The following is a 25,824-nucleotide window of genomic DNA, read 5'->3' as shown; positions in this document are numbered from 1 at the left end:
GGGGACAGGCCGTCCTCCAGCACGCACACACACGCTTTTTTTTTTAATATATATATGTACACACATTAAAAACCACAGGCTATATTACATTTAAAAACATTTAAAAACAGCCCGTCCCCCCGCGGCGCAGGCAGGCGTGCGAGGTACGGAACGGGGCGCTGCCCAAACGCCAGCAGGCGACAGCACCCGGGAGGGGATGGCGGCTCCTGCCCCGTCGCTCCCCACGCCGCGCCCTGCCCGAGGGGCTGCAGGGGCCGAGCCCCCCAAACACCCCATCACGGGCACAGAGCTGCGGGGGCTGGAGGCCGCCCGGGAGCGCGAGGGCCCCGGGGCCCTTCCGCTGGCTCAGCGTTTGCTCCGCAGCCGGAGCTGTTTCACCACAGAAAAATCTGGACCGAAATCACCCCACGAGCGTCAGCGCCGGGGTGGGTCTGGCCCAGCCCCATGAGTTTTAAAAGCACCTGGGCTATAAATAGACACACACACAGTTCCGGGGAGCGCGGCCCCGGCCGGGAAGCGGCACGGTGACCCGGGCGAGCGCGGCAGACAGGCACCGGCTTGGCCCACACGGTACCGGGCCGGGCCATGCTGCGGCCGGTCCCAGCGCAGCCGCGAGCCCCCGGCTCTGCACCACCAAACCTCTGCCCTCGGCCGAGGAAAAGGGACGAGCCCCTCGAGGAGGGGGCGAGGAGGGGGCCGGTCCGCCCTGCGCCCCGCTTGGCAGGGGGAGAGGGGCCAGTGGGGCTGGGGGAGGCCGGGGGCAGACGGAGGAAGCCTTCAGCGCGCCAAGCGAGGGGCAGGGCGGCCCGGGGGCATCAGCTCATCTGCCCCAGGTAGGCTGAGAGCAGGAGCTCGGGGCGCAGGAAGATGCGGTGTTTGTTGCTCACTTTCATCTGACGTTTCCCTTCGATGTCCGAACCTGGGGGGCAAAAGGGAGCAGTTAGCACGCCCCTGTCCCCCCTCCGGGGGTCCCAAACCCGGCGTTCCCAGCCCAGCTGCCTCCCCTCCTCCCCTCGAGCACAGGTTCCCACTGTCCCCCCCAGCCCCAGCCCCCTCCGCGCGTCCCTGCCGGCACCCCGGGCTCCACTTCACATCATTAGTGCTCTCATGCTGTTCTCCACAAGCAGCTGCTAATGAACCGCTCCGCAGCGAAGCCTCCTCCGCAGGGACAGAGCCCGGTGCCTCTCCCCCCCTGCCCTGGCAACGAGACCCCCCAGGGAAGCCCGTGGGCAGGGCGCGGGCACGGCCGCTCTCCGCGGGAGCCCCACGAGCAGCCTCTTGCTTTGAGACATCCAGACCCAGGAACAAGAGGAGAAACGGCAGCGCTGCTGCGAACGAGACAGCCCCAGGCAGAGCTGGGCCTGGCCATCACCCTGGCTGCTGGGCTTTGGCCCCCGGTGAAGCGGCACGACCGCGGCCGAGGCTCCCGAGGAGCTTTGGGCAGCGGGGTTATCTGTGAGCCGCAGCGCGAGGTGGGGCTGGGAGGAGGAAGGGAGGAAGAAGCTGAGCTGGAGAGGAGAGATAGTGATGGGGAGAAGGGAAAAACAAAAACAAACACGAGGCTCTTACTGGCAGAGACGAGGTCCATGTACTGGCAGAGCGCGTGGAGCAGGAGCCGCTCGAAGCTGGGGGAGACGGGGGACAGGGTTAGAGCCGACGGGCCTCAGGGCAGCATCTCCCGAGCGCTGCCCTGCCCTCCTTCCTCCCACGGACCAGACACGGGGAGCCCAACGTGCCACCGGCCCCTGCGCAGGGATCCCCCCGTGCATCCCTCCCCTGGGGGCTCCGCCGGGGCCAGGTGAACGTCCCCAGATGAGACCTGAGCCTGGCTGAGGGGAGGCCAAGGGGTCTCCTCCGCTGCCAGAGCCCCTCTGCAGCCCGGGTCAGCCCTGGGGCGCGGGGAGCCCAGGCCGGGGTGTGGGGAGCCCAGGCGGAGCAGGCTGCGTGCCGGGCAGCTGGCTCAGGCCGTGGGGAGCTGGGACCCCCCACACGTTGCCCCCGGCCCCGCTCTGTGGGGAGCGGTGACGCTCCGCAGAGCTCGAGGGGGAGAAATACCTGTTGTCCATGAGCGCGGTGTAGACGGAGTGAGGGGTGACAGAGAAGAAGGCCAGCAGCTCCTCCTCCAGGCCCTCCAGTGTCCCCTGCAAGGAGAGGCAAGGGCTGTCAGCGGGGAGGGCAGCGGTGGCCAGACCGTGCTCAGAGCCTGCGGCAACGGGCAAGGCCAAGGAGCCGGGCGAGGGGAGCCGGGTGCCCCCCAGCGTGGGCAAAGCCACCCGCCCCCCAGCTCTGCCTCGAGGAGCCGCTGCCCCGGCCAGAGCCACGGGCACTTTGTGACCACAACTGCCTTCCCCTGCCATGACGGGGCCTCTGACTGCCGAGGGGTCACTGCCAGCAGCCCCCGGGCGAGGGGTCGGGATGTGAGATGGCAGGAAGGCACGAGGGAGACAGCTGCCCTCTCCAGCCCCTGAGCGGGGAAGGATCCATCCCTGGCCAACCCCGTACGCCGTGTGCCAAGGGCTGGCACTGTCCCGCGTGTTCAGCAGCCAGCCTCGTGCCTCGCAGCTCCTGTTCTCCCGACAGGCAAAGATCAGCTCGACGCAGCTCCCCAGAGCACCGTGACCCCAGAGACAAGCACAGAAGCGAGTCTCATTTGAGAACAAACTGAGCAGGAGCCAGCGGGGCAGGAGGAGCCGAGGCTGCTTTCAGAGACTCTAATTAGAGCGAGGAAAACAAACAGAGCAGGAAAACAGCAGCGCTGAGGAGAGGGAGCGGGGAGCCAGGCAGCCGGGGCCCGGGAGAGCCAGTGTGGGGGCAGGCAGCTCGGCTCCCCAAGGCCACGCTCGCCTCTCCACTCAGGCTTCGCTGTCTGCTCAGAGGTTTGACCCCTTTGAAAATGCACTTGAGTTTTTCCACATAGCCTTGTGTGGACCATCCTGCAGCCCCCAAAGGCCCCACTGCCGCCCCTGTGGGCACACACGCTGGCTCTCCCCCGTCACCTGCTGCTCATCGAGCACAGACTGGGAAACAACCACGTCAAAGTGTGCTGTCACTGCCAGAACAATCGGAACTGAGCCAGGAAAACCCGTCTGCGCGGGGAGCCGAGCGTCTGCTCGCCACCAGCCACCGCCGCAGAGGTCACACCAGAGCCCGAGCGCGTTCCCCAGGAGCTCATCTGGAATTTGGCACTCGTCCGGCTCGGTGACCGCACGTGAGGCCAGGGGACAGCCCTGGGGACACGGCCCCGGCCCCGCCGCCCCCCGCAGCCCCCCGCTCACCATGGGGATCCGGCCCCGCTTCAGGGTGGAGCGCAGGCGGCGGCTGATGCGCTGGAAGCACTCCTGGGGCGTGTAGGCTGGGTGCTCTGGAGCCAGCGGAAAGAAGGGAGAAGGGGGTTGGACACGGCTCACACCCCCGGCCCCGCACGGCAGCACCTCCTAGAAGGAGCCCAGCGTCCCCTCGACCGCCCTGGGGGGACCCTTTGCTCTGCACAAAGTCACCCCCAGACCAGCAACACCAGCCAAGGAGCGCTCGGAGGGTGCTGAGATCTGGGGGTTTGCAATCAGGGGACAGCTGCTGTGCCCCCCAGCCACCCCTGACCCCCAAAAACCCCCCCGGGTCTATGGGGGGTGTGTGAGGCATAAACCCCCCTGCCGCAGCACCCGAGGGCTCGGCCGTGCCCTGGCCCTGCCACGAGCAGATGGCACAGGGACAGGACACAGCCCCCGGGGAAGGGCGCCCTTCCCAAACCACACCGAGGGAGAGGCTCTCCCCCCCCGCGTCCTCTCCCAGCACCTTTCCACTTGTCTTCGCTCTTGACGGGCAGCTTCCTCCTGTGCTTCTTCCTGGCCTCCTCCTCCAGGTACAGCAGGACTCGCTCTTGCTCTTCTCCCGACCGGTTCATGAAGTCGTTCCAGATCTGACAACAGAAGCCGCCCAGCCCCACTGCAGGGTCTCCCCCTCAGAGCCCCCCACCTGGCACCCCAGGAGTCCCCTCCTCACCCACCCGACCCCAGGGACAGCCGCTCGGAGAGGGGAAGGAGTGGGGCTGGGCAGGGCTCCGCCGCCACGCTGCCCCAGTCGGCACGGAGACAGACCACGGCAGACACGAGCCGCAGCAGTGACGACCTTCCTCCCTGTCCCCCCACCTCCTCATCGTCCGTTACAGCTTGTACCAACCCCTTGGGGAGCAGACGCAGATTTAACACCCGGAGCCAACGCACAGAGGTGGTTTGTTAACGGTTACTGGGAGCCCGAGTGCTGACACAACAGCCCGTCCGTGCACCCAGCCTCAAACCCAGGCCTGCGTCAGGCTCCCTGAGCCTGGCTCGTGTGAGCGAGAGGAGCTCTGCAGAGCCCAGGGCGCACGCACAGGCCCCGCAGGTCGCTCTGCAGCCCAGGAGAGAGGCCTCGTTTCACAACGCCCGGTTACAGAGCCGGTATCGCAACGCCGGCGGGGCAGCGTGAAGCAACAGGGGGGTTTGGCAAGGGGCCAGCCCCTGCACCGCACGTTTGTGCGGATCCTCTGCAAGAACTGCCCAAAGACCCCCCACCCCACGGGCTGCAGGACCAGGGGACCCAGGACCCGATCTCCCCCCAGCACACGCGGCAGCAGCCGGGCACGGGGCACAGAGATGCCTCCGACAGCGGGCAGGAGCTGGGGCGCCGCGGCTCAGGGCAGGCAGAGGGCTCCTCGGGTCGCAGGAACGAGCTGCGGACACCACGTGCTGCCAGAACCGCATGTGCCGTGCCAGAACCCCCCGCGAGCCCCGAGCAGGCGGGTGGCTGCACCCACCTCCACGTAGGTCTCGTTGTTACAGGCCTCGGTGAAGATGCTGGGGGCGGCGGAGTGGGCGAGCTCTCCCTCATCGCTCCCGCACTCATCTCGCTCCAGAAGCGTCATCAGGTAGCGAGCTGGGAGGGCAGAGCAAAGCCCCTGAGAGGGGAGGCAGCGCCCTCGGAGCGGCCCTGCGCCCCCAGCACCCCCCCGGGGCACAGACCCAGCCTGGGAAGGGTCAGCGCTCCCAGCCCGCCCCGGGTCCTCACTGTTCTCCAGCCTCTGCAGGCTCTTGCGCCCCTTGGCCCGGGGGATGAGGTCCGAGTTGCGGATGGCCTTGTTGATGTAGTACTGCTTTCGCTTGGAGGGGGAGAACCTCTTGGACGGGGAGTCCTCCAGCGGGGGCAGGCAGTCCTCGATCCTCCTGCGGGGACAGGGGGAGGGGACTGAGCCCACCCGAGACCCCCGGGTGCTACAGCCCTGGGGTGCACCCAAAGGCATCTGGCTTCTGTTAACAGCAATTCTATGGTCAGGGCGTTACTTAGACACGGGTACAATTTATGAACGGCCATAAAACTGAGACGATTTTGTGTGAAAATTAAACCAAGAGATGAGCGAGAAGCTCACTGGACATTTAACGCAACCACTTTGGTTTCAAAGTTCACTAAAACTCCACCAAAGACGGGAAGTTTCACCACCTTTTGCTCGTTGCCCACTCGCACGTAGCCCCGGCGATGACTAACCGGCGGGCGGGGAGCTGTAACCCAAGCTGCAGAGAGCCACCGGCGCTCCCGGATAAAGTTTTGATACAAAGGTGGTTTAAAAAAAAAAAATAATAGAGGGAGTCAGCTTACCGCCGGCCCCAGCCCGGAGGTTTGAGTACACAGAGCCTGGCACCACCAGGAGCCGTCACGGCTCACCGGCATGGCCCCGGCATGGCTGCGCCGCGGAAAAAGCCCTTCAAAGAGGGGTCCAAGGCAACGTGCAGTAAATATTGACCGTGTTTTCATAGCTGGGGGAGCCCGAGAGGACGAGGAGGAGGGCTCATCCTCCAGCCCCCACGGGAGCGGGGAAAGAAGGTGTTAAAAATAGCTGTGCCAGTGTCCCCGGGGTGGGAGCACCCCCAGCGCTGCGGGGACCCCCCGGCCCCACACCGAGCCCTTGGCCCCGGGACAGGCCCCAGCTCCTCGGCAGCGGAACAAGCTGCGGAGCCGCACGCGCCTCTCGCTGCCCGAAGCCTCCGGGGCCGTCTGCGGCGGTGCCGAGGCTGCCCGGCGCGTGCTCCCACGCCTGGCACCCCGCCCCGGCGCCCCGCGCTGCCACGTCCGCCCGCCGGCACCGCCGCCTCCGCTCGGCTGAGCCGCAGGGTCCGTTTCCAACCCGGGACACTCGCAGGTGACCGTGACCTTCGGCCTGGGCCAGCAGAGCTGGGCTTTACAGCGCCGGGCGCCCAGCCAGCAGCGAGCAGCTGCTCCCGGACGAGCTCCACTGTTGGGATCCCGTCCCGCGCAGGCTGCCACGGCCGCTGCCGCCCCGAGGGAGCCGGGTCCCACCAGGGCTCGTTCCCCAGCACCGGAGCACACACTGACCCCCCGGGAGACGGGCCCAGCAGCCCCGGGGCCACCACACCGGGTGTTCAGTGGCTTCTCCTCCACCTCTTGTTTCCAGGCAAGAAACCAGCAGCCCCTTGTTCCCCACCAGGAGATTGTTAAGCAGCTCCGGTTATTTATCCCTTAGCAAAGGGGACGCGGCCCCGACACTCGAAGCGAAGCCCCCGCTGACAGACGGGGCTGGCGCGTGGGCGAAGGGGGAGCCCGGCCGGGCAGAGCTGCCCCGCAGGCCCCCGGCCCGGCTCCCGGCGACCCCGTCCTGGGCCCGGCACCACCCCGGGCTGGGGGCGGCGGGCTCGGGGCCGGTGTCCCCAGGGAGCTCCGTGACCTCCCGTGCGGTAAACACTAACGAGCCCCTGATCCTCCTCACGGCGCCCCGCCGCTGACACGGCCCCCCGGGCCCAGGGTGGGGTGGCAAAGGCCCTCCCCGGGCAGCGCAGCCACCCCCGCGACGCCTGCGGGGGCCCTTGGGAGACGCGGGGACCCCCCGCCCCAGCCCGGGGGGGGGAACCGGCGGGTGCGGGAGGGGAGGCAGGGCCGGAACCGGAGCCGCGCTGATGGGCCAAGGCCGCAGCCGGGCCCCGGGGCAAGGCCAGGCCGGGCAGGCCCCAGCCGCCCCCCACCGCCCCCCGGCCCCGCACTCACGGGAAGGGCTCCTCGCGGCCCGCGCCGCCCCGCAGCACCACCATGGCCCGCTCGGCCCCGCTCCGGCGGCGGTACCGGGGCTCCGCCCGCCCGCGCCTCCGTAGGAAGTGGCATCATGGGGGAGGGGCCACAGGGAATCCCGCCCCGGGGGCGAGGCGGAGTCACGGAGGGGGTACGGGGAGCCCCTAGCACCGGGGCTGGGCCGCTACCGGAGCCCCGGGGCCGCGGACCCTTTAAATCCCCCCCCGCACGCCGCCTCCGCCGCCGCGGGGCTCTTAAAGGGGCCGCGCCCCGCTCGGCAGCGCTCTCCCGCCCGGCCGCGGGGCGGCGCTGCGGCTAGCGCTCCCGGCCGGCCCCGCGGCCCCCGCTGCGCGCTATATTTGCATGCGGCCGCAGGGACGGGCCAATAGGGAGGCGGGGCGGGGCGCGGCAGGCGCCGCGAGCCAATGGTGGGGCGGGGCGGGGCAGCGCGGGGCGGGGCGGTCGCGACGAGCCAATGGGAAGGAGGGGCGGGGCGTGTCGGGGCTCCGCCCCCCGCCTGCGGGCAGAGCAGGCGCCGTGCGGGCAGCGCGCGCAGCCGGCCCCGCCGCAGCCCGAGCCCCGGGCGGCCGCGGCTGCGATGCGGCTTCGCGGCGCTCGGCCTGCACCGGGTAAGCGGGGACGCGCCGCCGCGCCGGCCCCGGGACTCCCTTCGGGACCGGGACGCCCCACCCCCCCCGCGGCCGGTACCGGGGGTTGGGGTCTCCCCCCGCGCTCGGGGGGCTGGGCGGGACTGAGACCGGGGCCGGGTACCGGCCGCGTCCCCTGGGCGGGCTGGGACCCCCGCGGCCGGTCGCTGGGCGGGACCGGGGCGCCCCCTCCCTCTGCGGCCGGTTACCGGCCGCTTCTCCGCGCGCGGGGCCGGGGCTTCCTCCCCCCCGCGCCCGGCCCGGCCCCTCTGTCCCCTGAGGGCGTTACCGGCCCGGCCGGTCAGAGCCCCCCGCGCCCCGCCCCGGCCGGGGCAGCCCCGGGCTCGCGGCCTCGCTGGGCTCTGGCCGGAGGAGGGGGCCTGGGCCGGGCTGGGTGGGAGCTGCTGGCCCAGCCCGGCCCCATCTCCCCGTTCCGCCCCGGTTCGCGGGTCCAGGCCCCCCCCCCCGAGCCCCACCGCCCTCCCCGGGGTCAGCCGGGGGCCGCCGGTGCCACGTGCCGCGGGAGCGGGGCCGGGGCCGGGCTCAGCGCTGGGGACGAGTCCCCCGCCCGCCCCGGGGGCCCCTCCCGCGGCCCCTCTGTCCCTGGGGACGGTCACCCACCGGGCCCGGGCTCCCAGTGCTCCCGGAGCCCCCTCTCCGGTGGTGGCCTGAGCCCGCCCGGGGGTCCGGGGGCGGCGGGTGGGGGTGTCCGGCCGAGGCCAGGCCCGGTGTCGGTGGCACAAAGGCCCCGTCCGTCACACCCCCGCCCGCCGCCACGTATTTTTAGCCGCTGTCGCTCTCGAGCACCTGCCCCGCGGGACGGGGGTGCCGCCGCCACCCGAAATCCCCCGCGCGCTGCCCGCACGGCGGGAGGCACCGAGCCCCCGTGGGGCCGGGAGGGACAAAGGGGCACGGCCCAAGGTCACCGCGGCCCCTCGGTGAAGGGTCAGTCCCTGGCTCTGGCCTCGCCGCGCCGGCCGCACGTTGGGCTTCGGTTCCCCGCAGGCAGCGTGGCCACGGCTCGGGGAGGCAGCTCCGCTCTCGGCAGCGCCGGTGCCGACACCCAGTAACTCGGCGGCTCGTGGCGAGGCAGAGCCGCGGGGCCGGGGGAGCACGTGCCTGGGACGAGTCTGGGTCCGGTTTTGTTCGCGGCTCTCGTAGGGGACGGGGCTCGGTGGCGGTGTGGGACGGCTGCGTGGCGGGGGGGTCCCTGCCCCACCGTGTTCCCTCCGCGCAGGGCTGGGCGGGGGGAACCGAGGCACGAGCGGAGGCCGAGGGGCTGCCCAGCTCCTGCCACCCCGGTGCCGGCTCCCCTCGGCGGCGGCGGCTGGGGCGCAGCCGGCAGCCCGGGGTGTTGGCAGTGGGGCTGGGAGCGGATGCGGCCGCCGCAGCGAGGCACGGGGGAAGCGGCTCCCACCCGGCCGCCCGATCGCAGCGGCACCGGCCCGCGCTGGAAGCGGGTTCCCCTTTCCAGAATCCGCGGGATGGTGCCGTAGCTGCCGGCTCCGCGTGCCGCCAGCTGCCGCGTCCCTGGGGAGGGTCCGCAGCCGGCCCTGGATCCGGCCCCGGCTCAGTCCCTGCGGGGGTCCCGGGCTGTGTGCGCTCCACCGGCCCCCGGGGTGGCAGAAACGGGGTGTTTGCCCGGCTGAGTCGACGCCTGGACGTGGCACTGCTGTGGTGGCACGGCGAGCGAGCTCCCTGCCCTCGGCACAGGCGAGGTCGTGCCGAAGCCGTTCCCGGTAGATCCCTGTCTGTCGGGGGGCTGGGGCCAGCTGCTGGTGTCACCGGGGTTCGGGGGGCTCCAGGCCGGGGTGCCGGGGGCGTCACGGGGCCCGGCCATAACCTGCCGGTGTGGTGAAGCAGAGCTGAGCCCCTCGCAGCCCCGCAGGACCCGCAGCCCCCAGGGAAGGGGAGGAGCGCGGGGGCGGCTGGCAGCAGCCTGACCCCGGAGGCTGCCCTGGAGCCCTGGGGACACAAGGGTCCCCCCACGCTTCGGGACCCCACTGGGCGAGGGGCCCCTCTGCCACGCGGTGCGGACCCCGGCGCTGGCCTGGCAGCTGCCTGCTCCTGCCATCGCTTCCGAGCTCCCCTTGCACAGCACATCCCTGGTGTCCCCGGGTGGGGACGTGCCCTGTCCCCTGCCCCCCGTCCCTGGGGGGACGCCTGGGGCAGCTCTCCCCTCGCCCTCCCCGTTATCTGCGGGCGCGGGGATCCCGTATCCGCTGCGGTGGGGCCGGGCCGGGCTATCGGGGCCCGCAGGCCCCTTCCCCCTCCAGCAGCCCCGGCCTCCCTATCTCATTAGCTCGAGATTAATGAGGCTCCTGCGCGGGCTTTAACTCCTTCGTGCTCACCCGCTCCGCTCACCCTCCACTCCGCTTCTCCCTACAGGTTTGCGCCCACGCCTGGTCCCACGCCTGCCGCCAGCCGAGGACTAGTGACGCCCGGCCCCGAGCGGACGGACGCCGCGTGGACCCCGAGGCTGCCGCCCCCCAGAAGGTGCCCGCTCGGCGAGGGAGGGGACGATGCACCAGCCCGGTGCCCGTTGAGCCTGCGGAGGTTTCGGCGACGGCAGCAGCACCCTGATCCCGACGAGCGGCCCCGTGCCCGCGGCTCCCGCCGGAGCCCTCGAGTGAAGGAGACGTTGGGGCAAGACTGTGGGGTCAGGGGGGCACGTCCTTCTGCCCCAACAGCCCCCCGGCGCTGCGGACCCCCCGGCAGCCCTCTCGCGGGGCTGTGTCCCCCCGGCGCTCCCCAGCCTTGGCCTCCAGCCCCCCTGGAGCGCAGCAGCCTGCCGGGCGCTGCCCCCCGGGCATTGCCCCCCGGGTGCGTGGCCCCGCGCCCCGCCGGGGACCCCCCACCCGCCGGCAGAGCCATGAAGCTGCAGGCGGTGATGGAGAACCTGCAGCGGCAGCAGCGCGCGCGGCTGCAGCAGGCGCTGGAAGCGCGGCAGCACGAGCAGCAGCAGCAGCAGCAGTGCTCCCCGCCGCCCCCCGCGCAGCCCCCGCCGGCCCCGGCACAGCCCCCCGCCAGCACGCCGGCCCGGGGCCGCGGGCAGGATCCGGCCCCGGCGCCCTCGGAGGAAGGAGCGGAGCCCGAGAGCGCGCACATGCAGCGGGCGCAGATGGCCGCCCTGGCCGCCATGCGGGCTGCGGCCGCCGGCCTCGGCCACTCGTCCAGCCCCGGGCTGTCGGACGAGAGCCAGGCCTCTGAGGAGGAGGAGGAGGAGGAGGAGGAGCGCGGTGAGGAGGAGGAGGATGGCGGGTACCAGCAGGAGATGGGCTCCGAGGAGGAGGAGGATCTGTGAGTAAGGCTGGCCCGGGCTGGCAGCTCTTAGGGGTTCGGGGAAGGGGCAGGGACGCGGTCCGGCCCCGGCACGGCCGGCTGGGGACACTTGGGGGGTGGGGAGTGGCGGTGGGGGCTGCTGGGGGCTGCCGGTGCTGTGCCGAGGGCCGGGCTCGTGCAGCTCAGTACGGGGAGGTGGGTCAGTGCCGTGGGGCCGTCCCGGGGCAGGAGGTGCCGACAGCAGCGGCTCGGCTCGGCAGCCGGGATTCCTCGTGCCGGGCTGGCGTGGGGCAACATTTCATCTCTGCCCGGGAGCCGCGTGGGGCCGTGACAGAGGATCCCGCTCTGGCGTTAAATTATGCAGAGCCCTCGCGGCCGCGTCCTCTCCGGGGCAGGGAGCGGCCTGGGAGCCATCTGGCAGGGCCGTGCTGCTGTCGTGGGGTGCCTGTGGGGCGGGCGGCTGTGGGGACCCAGCCCCCTGCCTGGCACGGCGCTAAATCCCTCCTCTCTCCCCACTCTAGGAAGGGCAAGTGGGATGAAGATGACTTTGAAGAGGACATGGGCGAGGAGGAGGAGGAGGAAGAGGAAGAAGAGGAGGAGGAAGAGGAAGAGGAAGACTACGAGGAGGAGGAAGACATGGGAGAGGAGGGTCTCGGCTCGGCCAAGGCGGCGCGGGTGGGCGCGGGATCCCTGCTGCTCCGCAAGCCCCCGGCCCCCCAGCACTACCGGGGCGAGCCGCAGCGGCTGCCGGGCGGGCAGGAGCGGGCCCCCTCCGGGCCGGGCCACGCGCAGCCGCCGCCGCCGCCACCCGACCACGGCGACTGGACCTACGAGGAGCAGTTCAAGCAAGTAGGTGCCCGCCGAGACGCGCGTGCCCCCCGCCCCGGGCGCCCGTTCCCCCCCTGCCCCTCAGCTCTCCCTGGGAGCCGTGGTGGGGTGCCTCTGCCGGTGCCGCCTCCGGCAGCGTGCTCGGGTCGAGCTGCTGTTGTTGCCGCTAAGAAAACGTGGGATTTCTCTGGGGTTTTAGTTCTTGGGCTCAGCCTAAAGCTCAGCCTGGTCGGTGGGATCCTGCGTCCCGGCTGGCCCCGGGCGGTGTGGTGGGGTTCACTGCAGGGACCTGCGGGAATTCTTGATGAAAATGGTGGAAAAAAACGACCCCAAACTTGCCAACTCTTTGCTTTCCTCTCCTCCGCCCTCCCCACGCCGTTTTCGGTGGGGTCCTCTGTGTTGCCGCGGAGGCGATGCCCAGCGGGGCGGCTCCCGCGGGTGTTTGTCTGGGGGCAGAGCTGCCCCCCTGCCACCACCAAACCGCCACTGAAGGGTGAAACGCAGGGTGAAGGTGCCCCGGCTGCCGTCCCCGGGCTGGCAGGAGCTCGCCGCGCCCCGCTTTTGGGCTAATAGAAGGAAATGTGCTACGAGCTGGGGCTCCCCGGGGGCTGCCCCGGCGCCTTTGATGTGTGTGCTTAAATACATCTGAGTTTAGGGCTGGGGGGAGGGACGGGAGCCGGGAGCAGCAGATGGGACCCAGATGGAGCGGCCGGGCCACGGTGGCCCTTCGGGGAAGGGGCAGGGGCCGTCGCATCCCTCCCGAAAGGGGGAAGGGGCTGCCGGGCTCTGCCGGCACATCTGGATGGGGACAAGCTCACCACGGGGCAGAGGACAAGCACGGAGCGTGCAGCCGCCCGCCCCGGCTCTGCCCGCGCGTCCCTCGTGCCGCTGCGCCCGCGCTGCCGCCTCCTCGTCGTCTTGTTCTTCTTGTGGTTTCCCTCTTTTGGCGTTTCCTGCCGCCGGGTGCGATGGGGCCGGGGGTGTGAGCTGGTACCTGCGAAAAAGGGCTTCGTCGATGCCGCAGCCGCGATCTTGCTGTTTGTTACCGTGTCGGTGCCGTATCGGACCCGCGCGCCCACGCTGGGGCCTGGCGGTTGCTCCAACGGGAAAATCTGGGTCTGGGCGGTCGGTGGTGCCCACAGGACCGGTGCCACGCTGGAGCACCGGTCCATAGGTGTGCCACGGACTGTGCCGTAGCCTCCACTGTGTCCCCCGCCGCGGCCACGGCACTTGGGGACACCAGCCCGAGCTGCAGCGCGTCCTCTGCCCCCCGAGCTGTGCCGGCACCGTAGGCTGAGCCCCCCCGTCCCTCCCCATCGCCTCCCTGGGGTCACGGGGAGAGCCCGGCCCGGCGGTTAATCATGGCAACAGCCGGAGGGGGGAGGAAAGCGGCCGCCACCGCCGCGGGCGGAGGAGAGGAGGCGAAGCGCGGCCAGGAGAGGCTTTCCCCGGCACGTCAGCGCGCCGACGCTTGGATCGCGGCCGCTGGCCCCGGGCCAGGGGGTTGCTCGGCGCGGCGCTGGCCGGGAGCTCCTCCTGGCTGCCCTCCAACGCGTGCCGAGCGCTCCAGCCCCAACCCAACCCCAACCCCACCGCAGCCCCGGCCCCAGCCCCAGCCCAGCTGGCGCGGCCGGGCCGGCGGAGGAGCAGCAGGAATGTAAACAGCGAGTGCCGGCGTGGGGAGAGCCGGGGGGGACGCGGTGCCGCGGGCCGAGCCGTGGCTGCGTGGGCTCCGTTGGGGGGGCACGAGTGACCCTGATCTCTTCCATCCTGCCTCCAAGCAGGGTCGGGACCCCCGGGCAGCGCAGGGCTGGTGGTCTGGCATCAGACCCCCGGCCCCCCTGGCCTGGCACTCTCTGTGGCTGGGACACGGTCCTTGCCGGGTGGTGCCACCATCCCCGTCCCTGCACCGACACCCTGGGTGCCCCGTGCCTGCCGGGGGGCTGTCCCCGTCCTCCACCGCGGGGTTTTATTGACCCGCCTGGGCCAGATTCCTGCAAACCGGGGCTGGGTGGGTTGAGCTGCGGGGGGCCCGGGGGGAGGAGGAGGGGGCCCGGTTCAGGGGGAGGAAGGGGAGGGTGCGAGGAAGAGTTATGGAGGTTACGGAGGTTGGGGAGCCGGCGCGTGGCACCTCCCCGTCCCCGGGGACGGCCGCCACGGAGACAGAGGTCAGCTCGGCCGCTGACCCGGGGCCGGAGCAGGACCGAGGGGCCCCTGGCACGGCGGGGGGCTCAGGGGGCCGCGATGGCTCCTCCGATGGCTCCTGGGGGGGGACAAGGGGCATTTGGGGGTGGGAGGAGGCTCCCCGTGGGGGACAGCTGCCGCGTTCGCTCCTGTTTGGGTTTGGGGTTGCCTCTAACCTCATCCCAAAAAGCACGACGGGTCCCCGGGGGCCGGGGCAATGCCGGCGTGTCCGGGCTGCCAGCGCGGAGCTGGGCTCGGCCGTGGGGGTCCCAGCTGGCCGCGGGGGGCTGGGGGGGCTTGCTGGGGCTCATCGTGCTGGTGGGGGGAGCCGGGTTTGACGAGCTGCCAGAGCACGAGCGGCTCAGCCCACCCCTGCCTAAACCCCGGCGCGGCCCCGAGCTGCTGCGTCACGCGGTTACGGCGAGGGGGCGAGCGGGGAGGGGGCCCCGCGGAGAACCCCCCTCCCGACCTCTCTGTTTCGGTCCCGCTATTACTGCGCCCCACTAATACCGGGAGCCCGAGCCCCGGGTGCGTCGGGGCCAGAGTTTCCTGCCTCTACCATGCGTGGAGTTTCCTGCGCTGCCCTGGCACGTGCCCCCTGGCACCGCACCCCGGAGGGGGGGTGTCCCCAAAGCCCCTCTGCTCCGTCCCACTGCACTCCCGTTGGGGCGCCCCGTCTGGGGCTCCGCAGGCTGAGGTGTGCCCCCCCCATCTCTGCTCCCGCTCGCAGGAAGCATTGGAGGCTTCAAGGGGGGGCTGCCCAGGGCGGGGGTCCCGGTGTGGTGCTGGTGGGGGCGGGAGGTTTCTCAAGCTGCCCCCTGAACTGCGCCGGTGGCACGTGGGGGGGCGAAAACCTCAGCCCTCATCGTGTGCCGAGCCGCGCTCCCCTGAGAGACAGCGGCTCAAAGTGCAACGGTTGTGGGGGGGGGAAGAAAAATAAACCGAAAGCAACTCTGCAACCTCGACGCGGGGCTCGGGGGGGCTCGGGGGACCCCCGTCCTGCCCGCTCCCCGCCTGGGACCGGCTTGTGTGGGCTCCCGGGAAGATGGAGCTGGGGTTTTGCTGGGGGGGGCTGAGCCCCCGGGGGCTTGGAGCTCCCCGCAGGGACCCCGGGCTGCGGTGGGGTGGGGGGTTCCCCCTGCCCCGTGGCAGCAGAGCCCCCGGCACGGGGCCCTGGCCCCCTCCGTGCCGTGGATTAGTTTTATTTAAACAGCCCGAAGCCGCCTGGGGGAGCGGGGTGGGAGTGGGGGGGCGGGGGGTGCATTTACTTTCTTTAAAGTATTGATTAGAGCTTTATTGCGTTGGGCAGCCGAGCGGGGGGGCCGCCCCCGGGGGGGCGTGGGGCAGGGGCGCCCGGGCGTTGTCCCCCCACCCCCAGGGCGGTTGTGCCGCGGCCGGTGCCGTGGTGGGGGCTCAGATAAAGGGCAGCACCCCGGGGCCCCCGGCTGGGCCAGTGGCAGATAACGGGGGCGCGGAGGGGACGGGAGCTGGACGGGGCGCTGGGGTCAGCGGTTCCGTCGCAGGTGGACCCTCCCCTGTCCCCCGCTGTGCCCGTCTCGCCCCGTGCCACCGTCCCGCTGGCTGAAGGGTGCTCCTGGCCAGGATCCGGTAATCAGCTCACGGTGCTCAGGAGCCTTCCCCGAGCCCTAATCCCCCCGGATCCCGGACGGGGGTCAGGGACTTCTTGGCGAGAGCGGCTTAGCTGCTGAGTGCCCCCAGCCCGCGGGTGCCGGTCCCGGCGTCCGGGCACCGCGTGAAGCCGTTTCTCCCAACGAGACCCGGGGTAATTAACGAGGTCGGGGACAGTGGACACGTCCCTCCTGCCCCAGGCACCAGGCCAGCGCCTTCACCCGCCTGATTCAGTTTGCTCCCAGGTGGACCCGTCCCCCCCCTGGCTCCCCCCGGCCTGGGCATCGCCGCTGGCATCCCCTGGAGACCCCCGGGCCGATTCGGGGGCTGCAGAGGCGGCGGCCGCCTCCCAGCTCCAGCGCAGCTGAACCAACAGGAACGAGGGTTTATTTAAAAGAAGGGGGGGAAAAAAAAAAAAGGGCCTCGCGGAGTCCTTTGTCAGCAAAGCAAACAGGGCCCGGCGCGGGGCGGTTGGGCAAGGGCGCCGCGTTGCTCCATCACCCTATTTCTGGCCCAAACCGCAGCAGAGGAGGCAGCGGGGCCCGGGGCCGGCCGGACATGCCGCAATCGGGGCCGGGGCGAGGGGGGGGGCGGCGGTTTGGGGACGGGGGGAGCCCCCTGCTCCCCCCCGGGCACGTCCCTGGCAGTGCTGGCCCGTGTGGCGCTCACCGGGCTCCGAGCCCTCCCCGACCCCTCCGATCACCCGCCGGTGCCATCCCCGCTCCGGACGGAGCTGGCGATCCCCCACCCCGCGCCGGGGCTGCTCCCCACGCGTGCTGCGGGGAGGGGGCGGCCCTGTCACTGGTGGAGGTCTGGGGGCACACGGGGGGGACAGCCCGTGGCGGGGGCTCGCCGGGTGCCCCGAGGGTCTGCGCTGCTCCGGCCGTGGTTCCCCCGGTCTGTGCCGTGTGCCGCCGGTGTGGCTGCCCGCCCGGGCCCGGGGTGCTGCGCCCTGGGACGAGCTTTCCCAACGCCGCCCGACTCCGCTGGATTAATATTTGCCCAAGGTCCGGTGCGATAGCGAGCGTGTGTCAAGGGCATGTGCCGGCACACGCACGGCGGGGGCCGCGGGAGCTCCCCCCTGGCTGGTGGCAGCTCGGGTGGGGGTCCACGTGGAGCGTGCCGATGGCCACCAGCCAGCCGGGCAGGGGTGGCCCTGCGGTGTGACGGGGAGGGCAACGGACAATGGGGGGTCAAGGAGGTTAAACGGCGACTAATTCGCCCATTCAATGTCCCCCTCGGCGGCGCGGTGACACTGGCCCGCGTCCCCCCGGGTCACCCCTACGGCTGCTCCGGGGAGGCAGCGGGGCCGGGCACGGGGGCTGTGCAGGACCCCCACCCATTGGGGGGACCCGGTGTGGGACAGCCGCTGCCTGCGGTGCCACCGGCTCGTCCCTGTCCCCTGCCCTGCGCCTGCGGGGGCCGCAGTGTCGCTCAGGGATTTGTGGGTGCTGGGGGAAGCCCGGGTGGTCTCGGGGGCCCTGAACCTTCGGGGCAATGGCTGGGGGTCGGGACTGGGCTTGTCCCCGTGCCGCCGGCCGGGCCCCGCAGCCCCCAGCCCCAGGAGGGGACATCGGCGGGGACAGGCACCTGCGGTGGGGCCACGTCGCGGCCCGGGCGGTGCCAGCCCGCGAGGGGACAATGCTGGGAACGGTGGGAACAATGGTGCCGGCGGGAAGCACGAGGGCCCTGCGCTCCCGGACCCCTCCCTGGCTGCCCCCACCGAGGTGGCCCCCACCCCGGGCGGCCCCAGGAATCCCGCCGGGCCGGTCAGTGGAGCCGGCCCCGTCCCACCCCGTCCTGTCCTGTCCTGTCCTGTCCTGTCCCGTGGCCTCGGAGCGGGCGAGCGGGGTGGTGGGGCCGCCCCGGGGACCCTGGGGAGGGGGCGCACCCCTTGCCCCCCGGGCGCCCTGTCCCAGGAGGGGCTGCGCTCTGCTCTGGGGGGGCTCGCAGGGGATTAGGGATGGGGACGCGAGAGGTGACCTGGCCCTAAGCCGAGCGCTTTATCTGCAGCGGGATCTGTGCCGGGGCCGGGCTCTCCCTTTGCCCTTCGCCGGGAGGGATTGGCCCCAGCGAACCCCGGACCCCCGCGCCCGGGGGGGTCATGCCATGGGCACCCCGGTCCCGACTCATCCTCCATCTCACAGGAAGCCCCCTCGCCAGCATCGCCCGCAGCTCTCGTTTCGGGGCTCGCCACCAGCCCTTCGCTCGGGTTCTCACAAATCACTTCCTTTTTCTGAACAAGTGCCCCAGTGCCCCCCCGAGGGGCCACCCCGCGCCTGCGGGCCCTGGCGTGGGGCAGGGGCTCTGGGGGGCCGGGGGGCTGCGTGCGCCGGCCGGGACCGGGGCAGGAAACACCGCCCGGGTGTTTATTCTTCGTTAAAGAACTCGTTAGCGTGCGTGATCTCCCCCCCGGCCCCCGGCGTTGCCCCTCGGCTGTCAGCGGGACAAAGGGACGGTCCCCGGGGGCCGTGCGGAGGAAGGAAGGAAGAAAAGAAAGAGAGAAGGACCCCCCCGTCCCCATCCCCATCCCACCCCCCGTCCCCATCCCCGTCCCCGTCCCACCCCCGGGCTGGGGGCAGCCGGAGGGGCCGTTTGCCCCGGTACCGGCCGTGGGGGTCTCGCCCCTCCGGTTTGCCCTAAATACAGCGGTCGGGGCCCTGGCAGCCCCGGGGGTCTGTCCCCCCCCGGCGCACGTCCCAGCCCGGTTTGGAAGCGGCGGCGGGGAAGCCGGGAGCGCCGAGACTTCCTGTGGATGGGAGAGAAACTGGGAAATTATTCCCTGAGGGCTGAAAACCCGGAACCGAGCCGGGGCGGGGTGGGGGTGTTTAACTCGGACACGGGACGCTGGGACACGGGCTGCCCCGCACGCCCAGCCCCGCACACCGTCAGGGGGGTTTCCCGTAATCTGGTTGGATTCGTTAATCCGGTCACCCCAAAGGCCGGGCCGGCACCCTGCGGGGGTGCGGGGTCAGCGCCCGCCCCACGCCTGCCTCAGTCCTCCCCCACTTAATTATCTCCCGCTGGCAGCGGCCATCTGGCACCTCGGGGGGCTGGAGCCGGGGGGGGCTGCGCTGGACACCGCGGCGCAGAGCCAGCCGTGCCGCGTGTTTGCCCCGTGCTGGGGGAGCACTGGGAGCACGGGGCCGGGTCCCCCAGCCTGGGGGGCTCTTGGGGAGGTGGGGGTGTCTGCTACCCCCTGGGCTGGGGTCAGCTGTGCCACGGCACCCCTTGGCACCGCGCTCTCGCCGCGGGGACGTGGCAGCGGGGCGGCGTGCCGGCGGCCTCCGGGGACGTTCTCGGGGCACTACGTGACACGTCGAGCCGTTCCCAGCTCCCGCGGCCTCCGGGTTACGAAATGGGAGGCAGCGGAGGCGGCAGGACGGCCTCTCCCCCCACCCTTTGCACCGAGCCGTGCCGAGGAACCGCGCTGGGTGCCGAGCAGGGGCTGTGCTGGAGCGCGGCGGGCAGGGGCACGGGCAGGGCATCGGCACCAGCCGGGCACCAGCACCTGCTGATTTCGGTGCGGCAGTGCCGGGCCCGGCTGCGCGCTCGGTTTCACACGCTGCCGAAACGAGAACATGTTTCTGTTCCTCAATTTTTATTTTAAGACCCGCTATCTCAGCTTCCCCGCGGTGCCCACGCCGCCTTTCGGTGCGTGCATGGCACACGGCTCCTCTGCCACGTCCTCGCCGGCGCGGGAGCACCGGGGGGTGTCCCGGCACACGGGGGATGCCGTCGATGCCATCCTGCGAGGGGCTCGTCCCTGTCCCCTTCCTGTGCCTAGGGTGTGCGGGGGGGCTCGGCGGTTCTGCTGGCACCGGCAGAGCCAGCCGAGGGTCCGGGGGTGCAGCCGGGGCAGCGTCTGGCACCGGGGAGCCCCTCTTTCCGCTCCGGGGTGGCCACTGAGGGGGGGCCGAGCTGTCGAAATCCCTCGGTAACCGCAGGCGGCAGCTTGTGAAACGCCCTTTGCCCGGCAGCGCGGCTGGGTGCGCCGGGGGGGCCTCGAGGGGGGGAGCGGGGCCCCCGGGGACCCCCCTGGTGGCTTTGGCCTGGGTCAGGGGGGCAGCGGCTGTGGCTGGCGCGGTTTGGCACGGGACCACCGCGGCTGGCGGGGCTGCCCCCCCCCACGGCCAGGGGGGTCACGGTGGTGGAGCCGCGGGCGGGGGGTCGGCACCGGCAGGACGGTACGGCGGGCGCCGGGGAAGCCCCTTCCCTGCGTGCGGCTTTCGGAGGCGCTGGAGGAAGCGGCGGAGGCCGGATTGGCACCGACCCAACGTCCCTCGGCCGGGCGGGAGCAGCCACGTGGCTCAGCCCGGCAAACCGCGGCGGTGCCCGCTGTGCCGCGTCCCGCTGCGCCCTGCCGGGGGGCACCGCTCCCCCCGCCCCGTGCCAACCTCCCTTTGGACCCCTCGGCGGGGCACTGGGGTGGGAGAGGGGCTTCGAGGGGTCCGGGCGGGTGGTGACGGTGGCTCCTGGCCCTTCCCTGGGGCTTTGCCGGCGCCGGGGAGTGGGGGGGGGGGTTTATGGCTTCCCACGGCACCCGGCCCCTCTTATCAGCGCGGCCCCACCGATCCCTTTGATCGGCGCCGGCGGGCGAGCTCGGCCCCGCGGGGTTCGGGTCCTCCCTGGGGGGTGGGCGTGGGGGGCTGGCACCCCTCGCTCACAGCCGGGGTGCCGGTGCCACCGGGGTGCTGTGCCGGGCATGTCTGGCAACCCGGTGCCGTGCCGCTGTGCCGCGGCGCGGTTGCGGCCCCGTGGTGCGTGCCTGGGGAGTTACGTGGTGATATTTATAGCCCCCTCCCGCCGCCGCGGCCCTGCTGGCAGTTGTTCAAAGTTGTCATTGAGGAAAGCGGGAGCCGCTTGGCACCGAGGGGCCTGGGAGGGCTGCGGCGTCCATCCCCGCGGCGTCTGGGCCCCCGTGCAGCCCCTGCTCTGACACCCCTCCCGGGGGGGGGATCATCCACCAGCCACCGCCGCCGGGCAGAAACTGCGCTGGGGAGAGGCAGAGCCGGCGGCGTGGCTGCGTGCCGGGGCGCTCGGGCCGGCAGATCCGGCTGCCATAAATCAGGCAGGAATGTGCCGGGCTGCCGGCGCGGGGTGGGGTCCCGACGGGAGCTGCCCCGGCAGAACCGGGTGCTCGAGGCGCGGCTCTGCCGGGAGCTGTGCCCGGCTCTGCCCACCCTGGCTCATCCCACCAGCACCAGCCGTGCCTTGACCGGCGCGGCGGCCTGGGGGGAGATGCCCTGGCAGGAGGAGAGGCCACCAGCCCCACGGCCACTGCCCCATGGGCACAAAGGGCAGCCCACGGTGGCGTGCCACAGCCAGGATGGCGTCCGGCAACCGGGTCCAGCTCAGCACCCTCCTCGCCTCGTCACGGCCCTCGTTTGCCAGGGCTGTACCCCCAGGGACCCCCTCTGAGCACACCGCGGCGGGCAGGAGCTTGCCCGGCGGCACACGAGCTTGCCGGCTACTGTTGCTCCGCTCTGTGCTTAAAATAACCGGGACTGGCATCCCCGGGAGGAGCCGGGGCTGGCGGCAGCTTGGGCGAGCTGAGCCCGGTGGGCACGAGCCGCGGGGGTGCTGCTTTGGGGGGGGACACGGGTGAGGGGCTTTGCTGAGCGCTCCCCTCCTCTCCCCCGCAGCTGTACGAGCTGGACGCCGACCCCCGGAGGAAGGAGTTCCTGGACGACCTCTTCAGCTTCATGCAGAAGCGAGGTGAGCCCCCGCTGCGCTCCCCCCGGGGCCGGGGGCTCATCCCCTGCCCCTCGCCCCCCCGCAGGTCACAGCTCCGGCCTGGCCCTGGTTAATCTTTAACCTCTCGGCACAGCGGGGTCAGACCTGCTGGGCCGGATCCTGCGCGGGGGCAGCCCCCCCCAGCACCCATCGCCCCCGGGACCCCAGCCCCTTCCCCGCAGGGTCCCACAGGGTCTGGCCCCCCCCGGGTGCATTGTCCCCGGCTTCTCCCCCCCCCGCTGTCCCCTCCCGGGTCGTGGCAGAGGGCGAAGCCCCTCCTCGCCCTGCCCAGCTGGCGGGGGGGTCCTGGGGGGCCGGGTCCTGCGCGGTGAGCGGCACTGGAAACGCTGACGCGGGGCTGCCCGCGGCGCTCGGGCGGGCGTGGGGGGAGGCACGTGTGCGGGCACGGGGGGGCCGGGGGGCCAGCGCTGCCGGAGCCAGCCATGTCCCCACAGCATCCCCCCCCCGAGCCCCTGACCCCACCGGTGCGGGAGGGCCGAGACCCCCGGGGGGAGCGGGCGCTGCAGCCCCGTACCCGGAGGGGTGACCCCCCTGCACGTGCAGCCCCCGCCTGGGCGGGACCCCCGGGCAGCGCCGCCGCCGGTATAAATAACTCGTGTTGCCGGGTGCCGCGGCCTCGGCCTGCGAAACCGCGCTGGGGCCCCCCCCCGTTTCGGGGGCCGGGGCTGGAAACTGCGAGTTTCTGTTTCCTTTGTGCGCTCAGCGAGGGGGGTGCCGGGGGGAAGGGAGCAGAGGAGCCCTCCGACCCCCCGTGGGGCATCGCGGGGGTCTCACCAGCTTCCCCCCCATCTTTGCACCGCGGGGTGAGGGAGCAGCGGCGCAGACCCCGTCTCTCCTCCGCAGGGACCCCCGTGAACCGGATCCCCATCATGGCCAAGCAGGTGCTGGACCTGTACATGCTGTACACGCTGGTGACGGAGAAGGGCGGGCTGGTGGAGGTCATCAACAAGAAGCTGTGGCGGGAGATCACCAAGGGGCTCAACCTGCCCACCTCCATCACCAGCGCCGCCTTCACCCTGCGCACCCAGTGAGCGCCGCGGCGGGGAGGGGGCGGCGGGGTGCTGGGGGGGACCCTGGCACGGGTGGTGGGGAGGGCAGGGGGTGGCACGGAGGGAGGGGGCGGCGCAGGGGCGGGGGTGCCCAGCCGCTGTGCCCATGGCCGTCCCTCTGTGCCCGCAGGTACATGAAGTACCTGTACCCCTACGAGTGCGAGAAGCGCGGGCTGAGCAACCCCAACGAGCTGCAGGCGGCCATCGACAGCAACCGGCGCGAGGGCCGCCGGCAGGGCTTCGGCACCTCCCTCTTCACCTACTCGCCCGGCGGCACCCACGGCCTCCTCTCCTCGCCCAAGCTGCCGGTGCCGGCACTGGGACTGGCCTCCGCCACCAACGGCGGCTCCGTCGCTCCCGTCCAGAAGATCAAGAAAGGTAACGGCCGCCGCGGGGTCCGGGCGGGGGGCTGAGCCCCTCCTGGCACTGGGGACGCAGCCCCCAAAGGGGCAGAGCTGGGTGCCGCGGGCGGGGGGTCACGGTCCTGTCCCCTCCCTGTGCTCTGGCCCCCGGAGGGGCAGGAGGTGCCGGGCAGCCCCCGGCGCACGCTCGAGCCGTTGTGCCAAGGCTGGGGATGCCCCGGGGCGGTGGCACCCATCTGCCCCCGTCCCCCGCGCCCCTGACCGCCCGCTGTGCCCCCGCAGAGGAGGACCCCCCCATCCCCATCTCGGTGCCCAGCCGGCTCCCCGTCTCGCTGGCCGGCCACCCCGTGGTGGCAGCGCAGGCGGCCGCGGTGCAGGTGGCAGCGGCCGCCCAGGCCGTGGCGCTGGAGCAGCTGCGGGAGAAGCTGGAGTCGGGGGAGCCCCCGGAGAAGAAGCTGGCGCTGGTGACGGACGAGCAGCAGCGGCTGATGCAGCGGGCGCTGCAGCAGAACCTGCTCGCCATGACGGCCCAGCTGCCCATGAGCATCCGCATCAACAGCCAGGGCACCCGCTCGCCAGGTCAGCGCCGCCCCGGCCCCCCGCGGAGCCCCCGCGGCCCCGGTGTGCCCCATAGCCCCGGTGTGCCCCCTAACCCCAGTGTGCCCCATAACCCCGGTGTGCCCCATAGCCCTGGTGTGCCCCGTAACCCCAGTGTGCCCCATAGCCCCAGTGTGCCCCATAGCCCTGGTGTGACCCGTAACCCCGGTGTGCCCCATAGCCCCGGTGTGCCCTGTAACCCTGGTGTGCCCCATAGCCCCGGTGTGCCCCCTAACCCCAGTGTGCCCCATAGCCCCGGTGTGCCCCATAGCCCCGGTGTGCCCCCTAACCCCAGTGTGCCCCATAGCCCCGGTGTGCCCCATAGCCCCGGTGTGCTCCGTAACCCCGGTGTGCCCCATAGCCCCGGTGTGCCCCATAGCCCTGGTGTGCCCCGTAACCCCAGTGTGCCCCATAGCCCCGGTGTGCCCCATAGCCCCGGTGTGCCCCCTAACCCCAGTGTGCCCCATAGCCCCGGCGTGCCCCATAGCCCCGGCGTGCCCCATAGCCCCGGTGTGCCCCGTAACCCCGGTGTGCCCCATAGCCCCGGTGTGCCCCGTAACCCCGGTGTGCCCCATAGCCCCGGTGTGCCCCGTAACCCCGGTGTGCCCTGTAACCCCTGTGTGCCCCATAATCCCAATGAGCTCCATAACCCCGGTGTGCCCCATAACCCTGGTGTGCCCCGTAGCCCCAGTGTGCCCCGTAACCCCGGTGTGCTCTGTAACCCCGGTGTGCCCCGTAGCCCCAATGTGCCCCGTAACCTCAGTGTGCCCCATAGCCCCGGTGTGCCCCATAACCCCAGTGTGCCCCATGGCCCCTGTGTGCCCCATAACCCCTGTGTGCCCCATAACCCCGGCACACCCCATAACCCATCTCTCCCCCCGCAGAGAGCTGCCAGGACACCGCCGCTGGCCTCGGCACCAACGGCACCAACAGCATCAGCATGTCGGTCGAGATCAACGGTATCGTCTACACAGGTGAGGGGTCCCCCCAGTGCCGCCGGCGCGGGCGGGGGGCTGCTCACCCCCCAGCACCCCCCGCCGCTGCCGGCGTTCGCCCTGTTTTTGGCTGCGGGCACCGTTGGCATCCCCGACGTGCCCCCCGGCTCAGCCCCCCGCTCTCTCCCCAGGTGTGCTGTTCGCCCAGACGCCCGGCCCTTCCTCCTCCTCCTCCTCCTCCTCCTCCTCTGCCTACAGCAAAGGCAACGGCGGCGGCGGCCGGAGCGGCGGCGGTGCCAGCGGGGCGGGGGGCGGCAGCGGCGTCCCCCCCGCCAGCCCCCGCCGGCGTGGCCGTGCCCCCCAGCTCTACCTCCAACAACGCTTCGCCTTAACGCCCCCCCCCTGCCCGGGGGCTCCCCGGGGTCCGGCCGGGCTCTGCCCCTTCTTCTCGTGCTGGTGGGTTTAGCTTTAGCCGGGGGGGTTTTGCCGGGGCCGCCGCGCCGGGACCGTTTACCTCACTCACATCACACTTTGCACTGTACATTTATTATTATTATTAATATTATTATTATTATTATTATTTTTTAACTCGTGTTACCTCCAGACAGACGCACGGACGCCTGCCGACGCGAGCTTTAGCGAAACCCCCCCCGGCGCTCAACAAGGAAAACAAAAAAAAAGAAAAAAAAAAGAAAAAAAAAGGCAAAAAAAAAATTGGAAATCGGGAGATATTTGATATTTTATTCATTTAGATCCTTTTCCCTCCCCCTTTGAGGACTACACTCACTCGACGGGGTTTTAAGAGGTTGTTTGATTGTTTTGTTGTAAATAGCTTCTATTTTATTCTCTAAAATAAGAAAAAATCAAACTTTAACAAGCAAATGATATATATTAGTGTTCATCAGGGAACCGCCTCACCTCCTCCCTCCTCTCGGGAGCCAGCTCTGCTCCTCCGAGACCCCCGGGGGGAAGCAAAGCTTTGTTTTTATTTCCCCCCCTCATAATACTACTGTGCAAAGCCCATTTGGGCTTATTTTCCCCCAAAAAAATAAGCAGGTTGGGGGGGAGCAGGATCAGGGTGATGGATGGGGGGGTCTAGAGGGGACCGGTATAAAATAATTCAATTTATAAACGGGATGCAGGAGCTCAGGGGGGGCTGTGGGACGCTCCGGGGGTCCCGAAGGACGCGTCCGCGTCCTTCGGGACCCCCGGAGCGTCCCACAGCCCCAAGGATTTTTGTTTTTGCCATTTTTTAGCCTTTTTTCTTCCCCCCCCCAAACACTCACCCACATCTGCGTGAGACACAATCACGACCCGATACCGAAACCCACCCGCCTGCCCCCGCCTCGGTATCTCGATTCCTCAGGTTTTTATAACCTCAGCACAGGGGGGTTGTTTTTTTCTTCCCCAGGTGCCTGGGGGGGGTCCTGTGCTGGTGGGACCCCCCCCCTTTTATTTTTCGCTTGGGGAAGCGGCGATCTCAGGGGATTTGGGGTTTTTCCAG

General features: G+C 71.1%; 2 protein-coding genes across 2 annotated transcripts; one reads left to right on the top strand and one right to left on the bottom strand.

Moving 5' to 3' along the window:
• Positions 1–26: 26 nt before the first annotated feature.
• Positions 27–7,322, bottom strand: R3HDM4 (R3H domain containing 4). Its single transcript, XM_068420870.1, has 8 exons — positions 7,030–7,322; positions 5,044–5,198; positions 4,793–4,911; positions 3,793–3,916; positions 3,276–3,361; positions 2,056–2,141; positions 1,570–1,625; positions 27–919 (listed from the first exon to the last, which is right to left on the bottom strand). The coding sequence occupies exons 1-8, from the start codon at positions 7,071–7,073 to the stop codon at positions 816–818; spliced, it is 774 nt and encodes a 257-aa protein (XP_068276971.1). The 5' UTR covers positions 7,074–7,322; the 3' UTR covers positions 27–815.
• Positions 7,323–7,619: 297 nt separating this feature from the next.
• Positions 7,620–25,465, top strand: ARID3A (AT-rich interaction domain 3A). Its single transcript, XM_068420521.1, is given in 10 exon segments — positions 7,620–7,679; positions 10,086–10,997; positions 11,501–11,828; positions 21,266–21,338; positions 22,221–22,404; positions 22,557–22,804; positions 23,071–23,367; positions 24,270–24,359; positions 24,512–24,654; positions 24,656–25,465. Coding segments are annotated over 9 exon segments (1,848 nt in total). The 5' UTR covers positions 7,620–7,679; positions 10,086–10,569; the 3' UTR covers positions 24,713–25,465.
• Positions 25,466–25,824: the final 359 nt, after the last annotated feature.

Source organism: Nyctibius grandis, chromosome 31 (genome assembly GCF_013368605.1).
Source record: "Nyctibius grandis isolate bNycGra1 chromosome 31, bNycGra1.pri, whole genome shotgun sequence".
Classification (NCBI taxonomy): Eukaryota; Metazoa; Chordata; class Aves; order Nyctibiiformes; family Nyctibiidae; genus Nyctibius; species Nyctibius grandis.
Note: the sequence above shows the minus strand (reverse complement) of the source record. Positions and strands in the feature narration are given on the sequence as shown.

Coding starts and splice junctions, on each gene's coding strand:
- R3HDM4 (XM_068420870.1), bottom strand. CDS start 7,073: ATGGTGGTGCTGCGGGGCGGCGCGGGCCGCGAGGAGCCCTTCCC. Junction 5,199..7,029: donor GGCCGCGAGGAGCCCTTCCC/GTGAGTGCGGGG, acceptor CTGTCCCCGCAG/GAGGATCGAGGACTGCCTGC. Junction 3,362..3,792: donor GAGCGAAGACAAGTGGAAAG/GTGCTGGGAGAG, acceptor CGCTGGCTCCAG/AGCACCCAGCCTACACGCCC.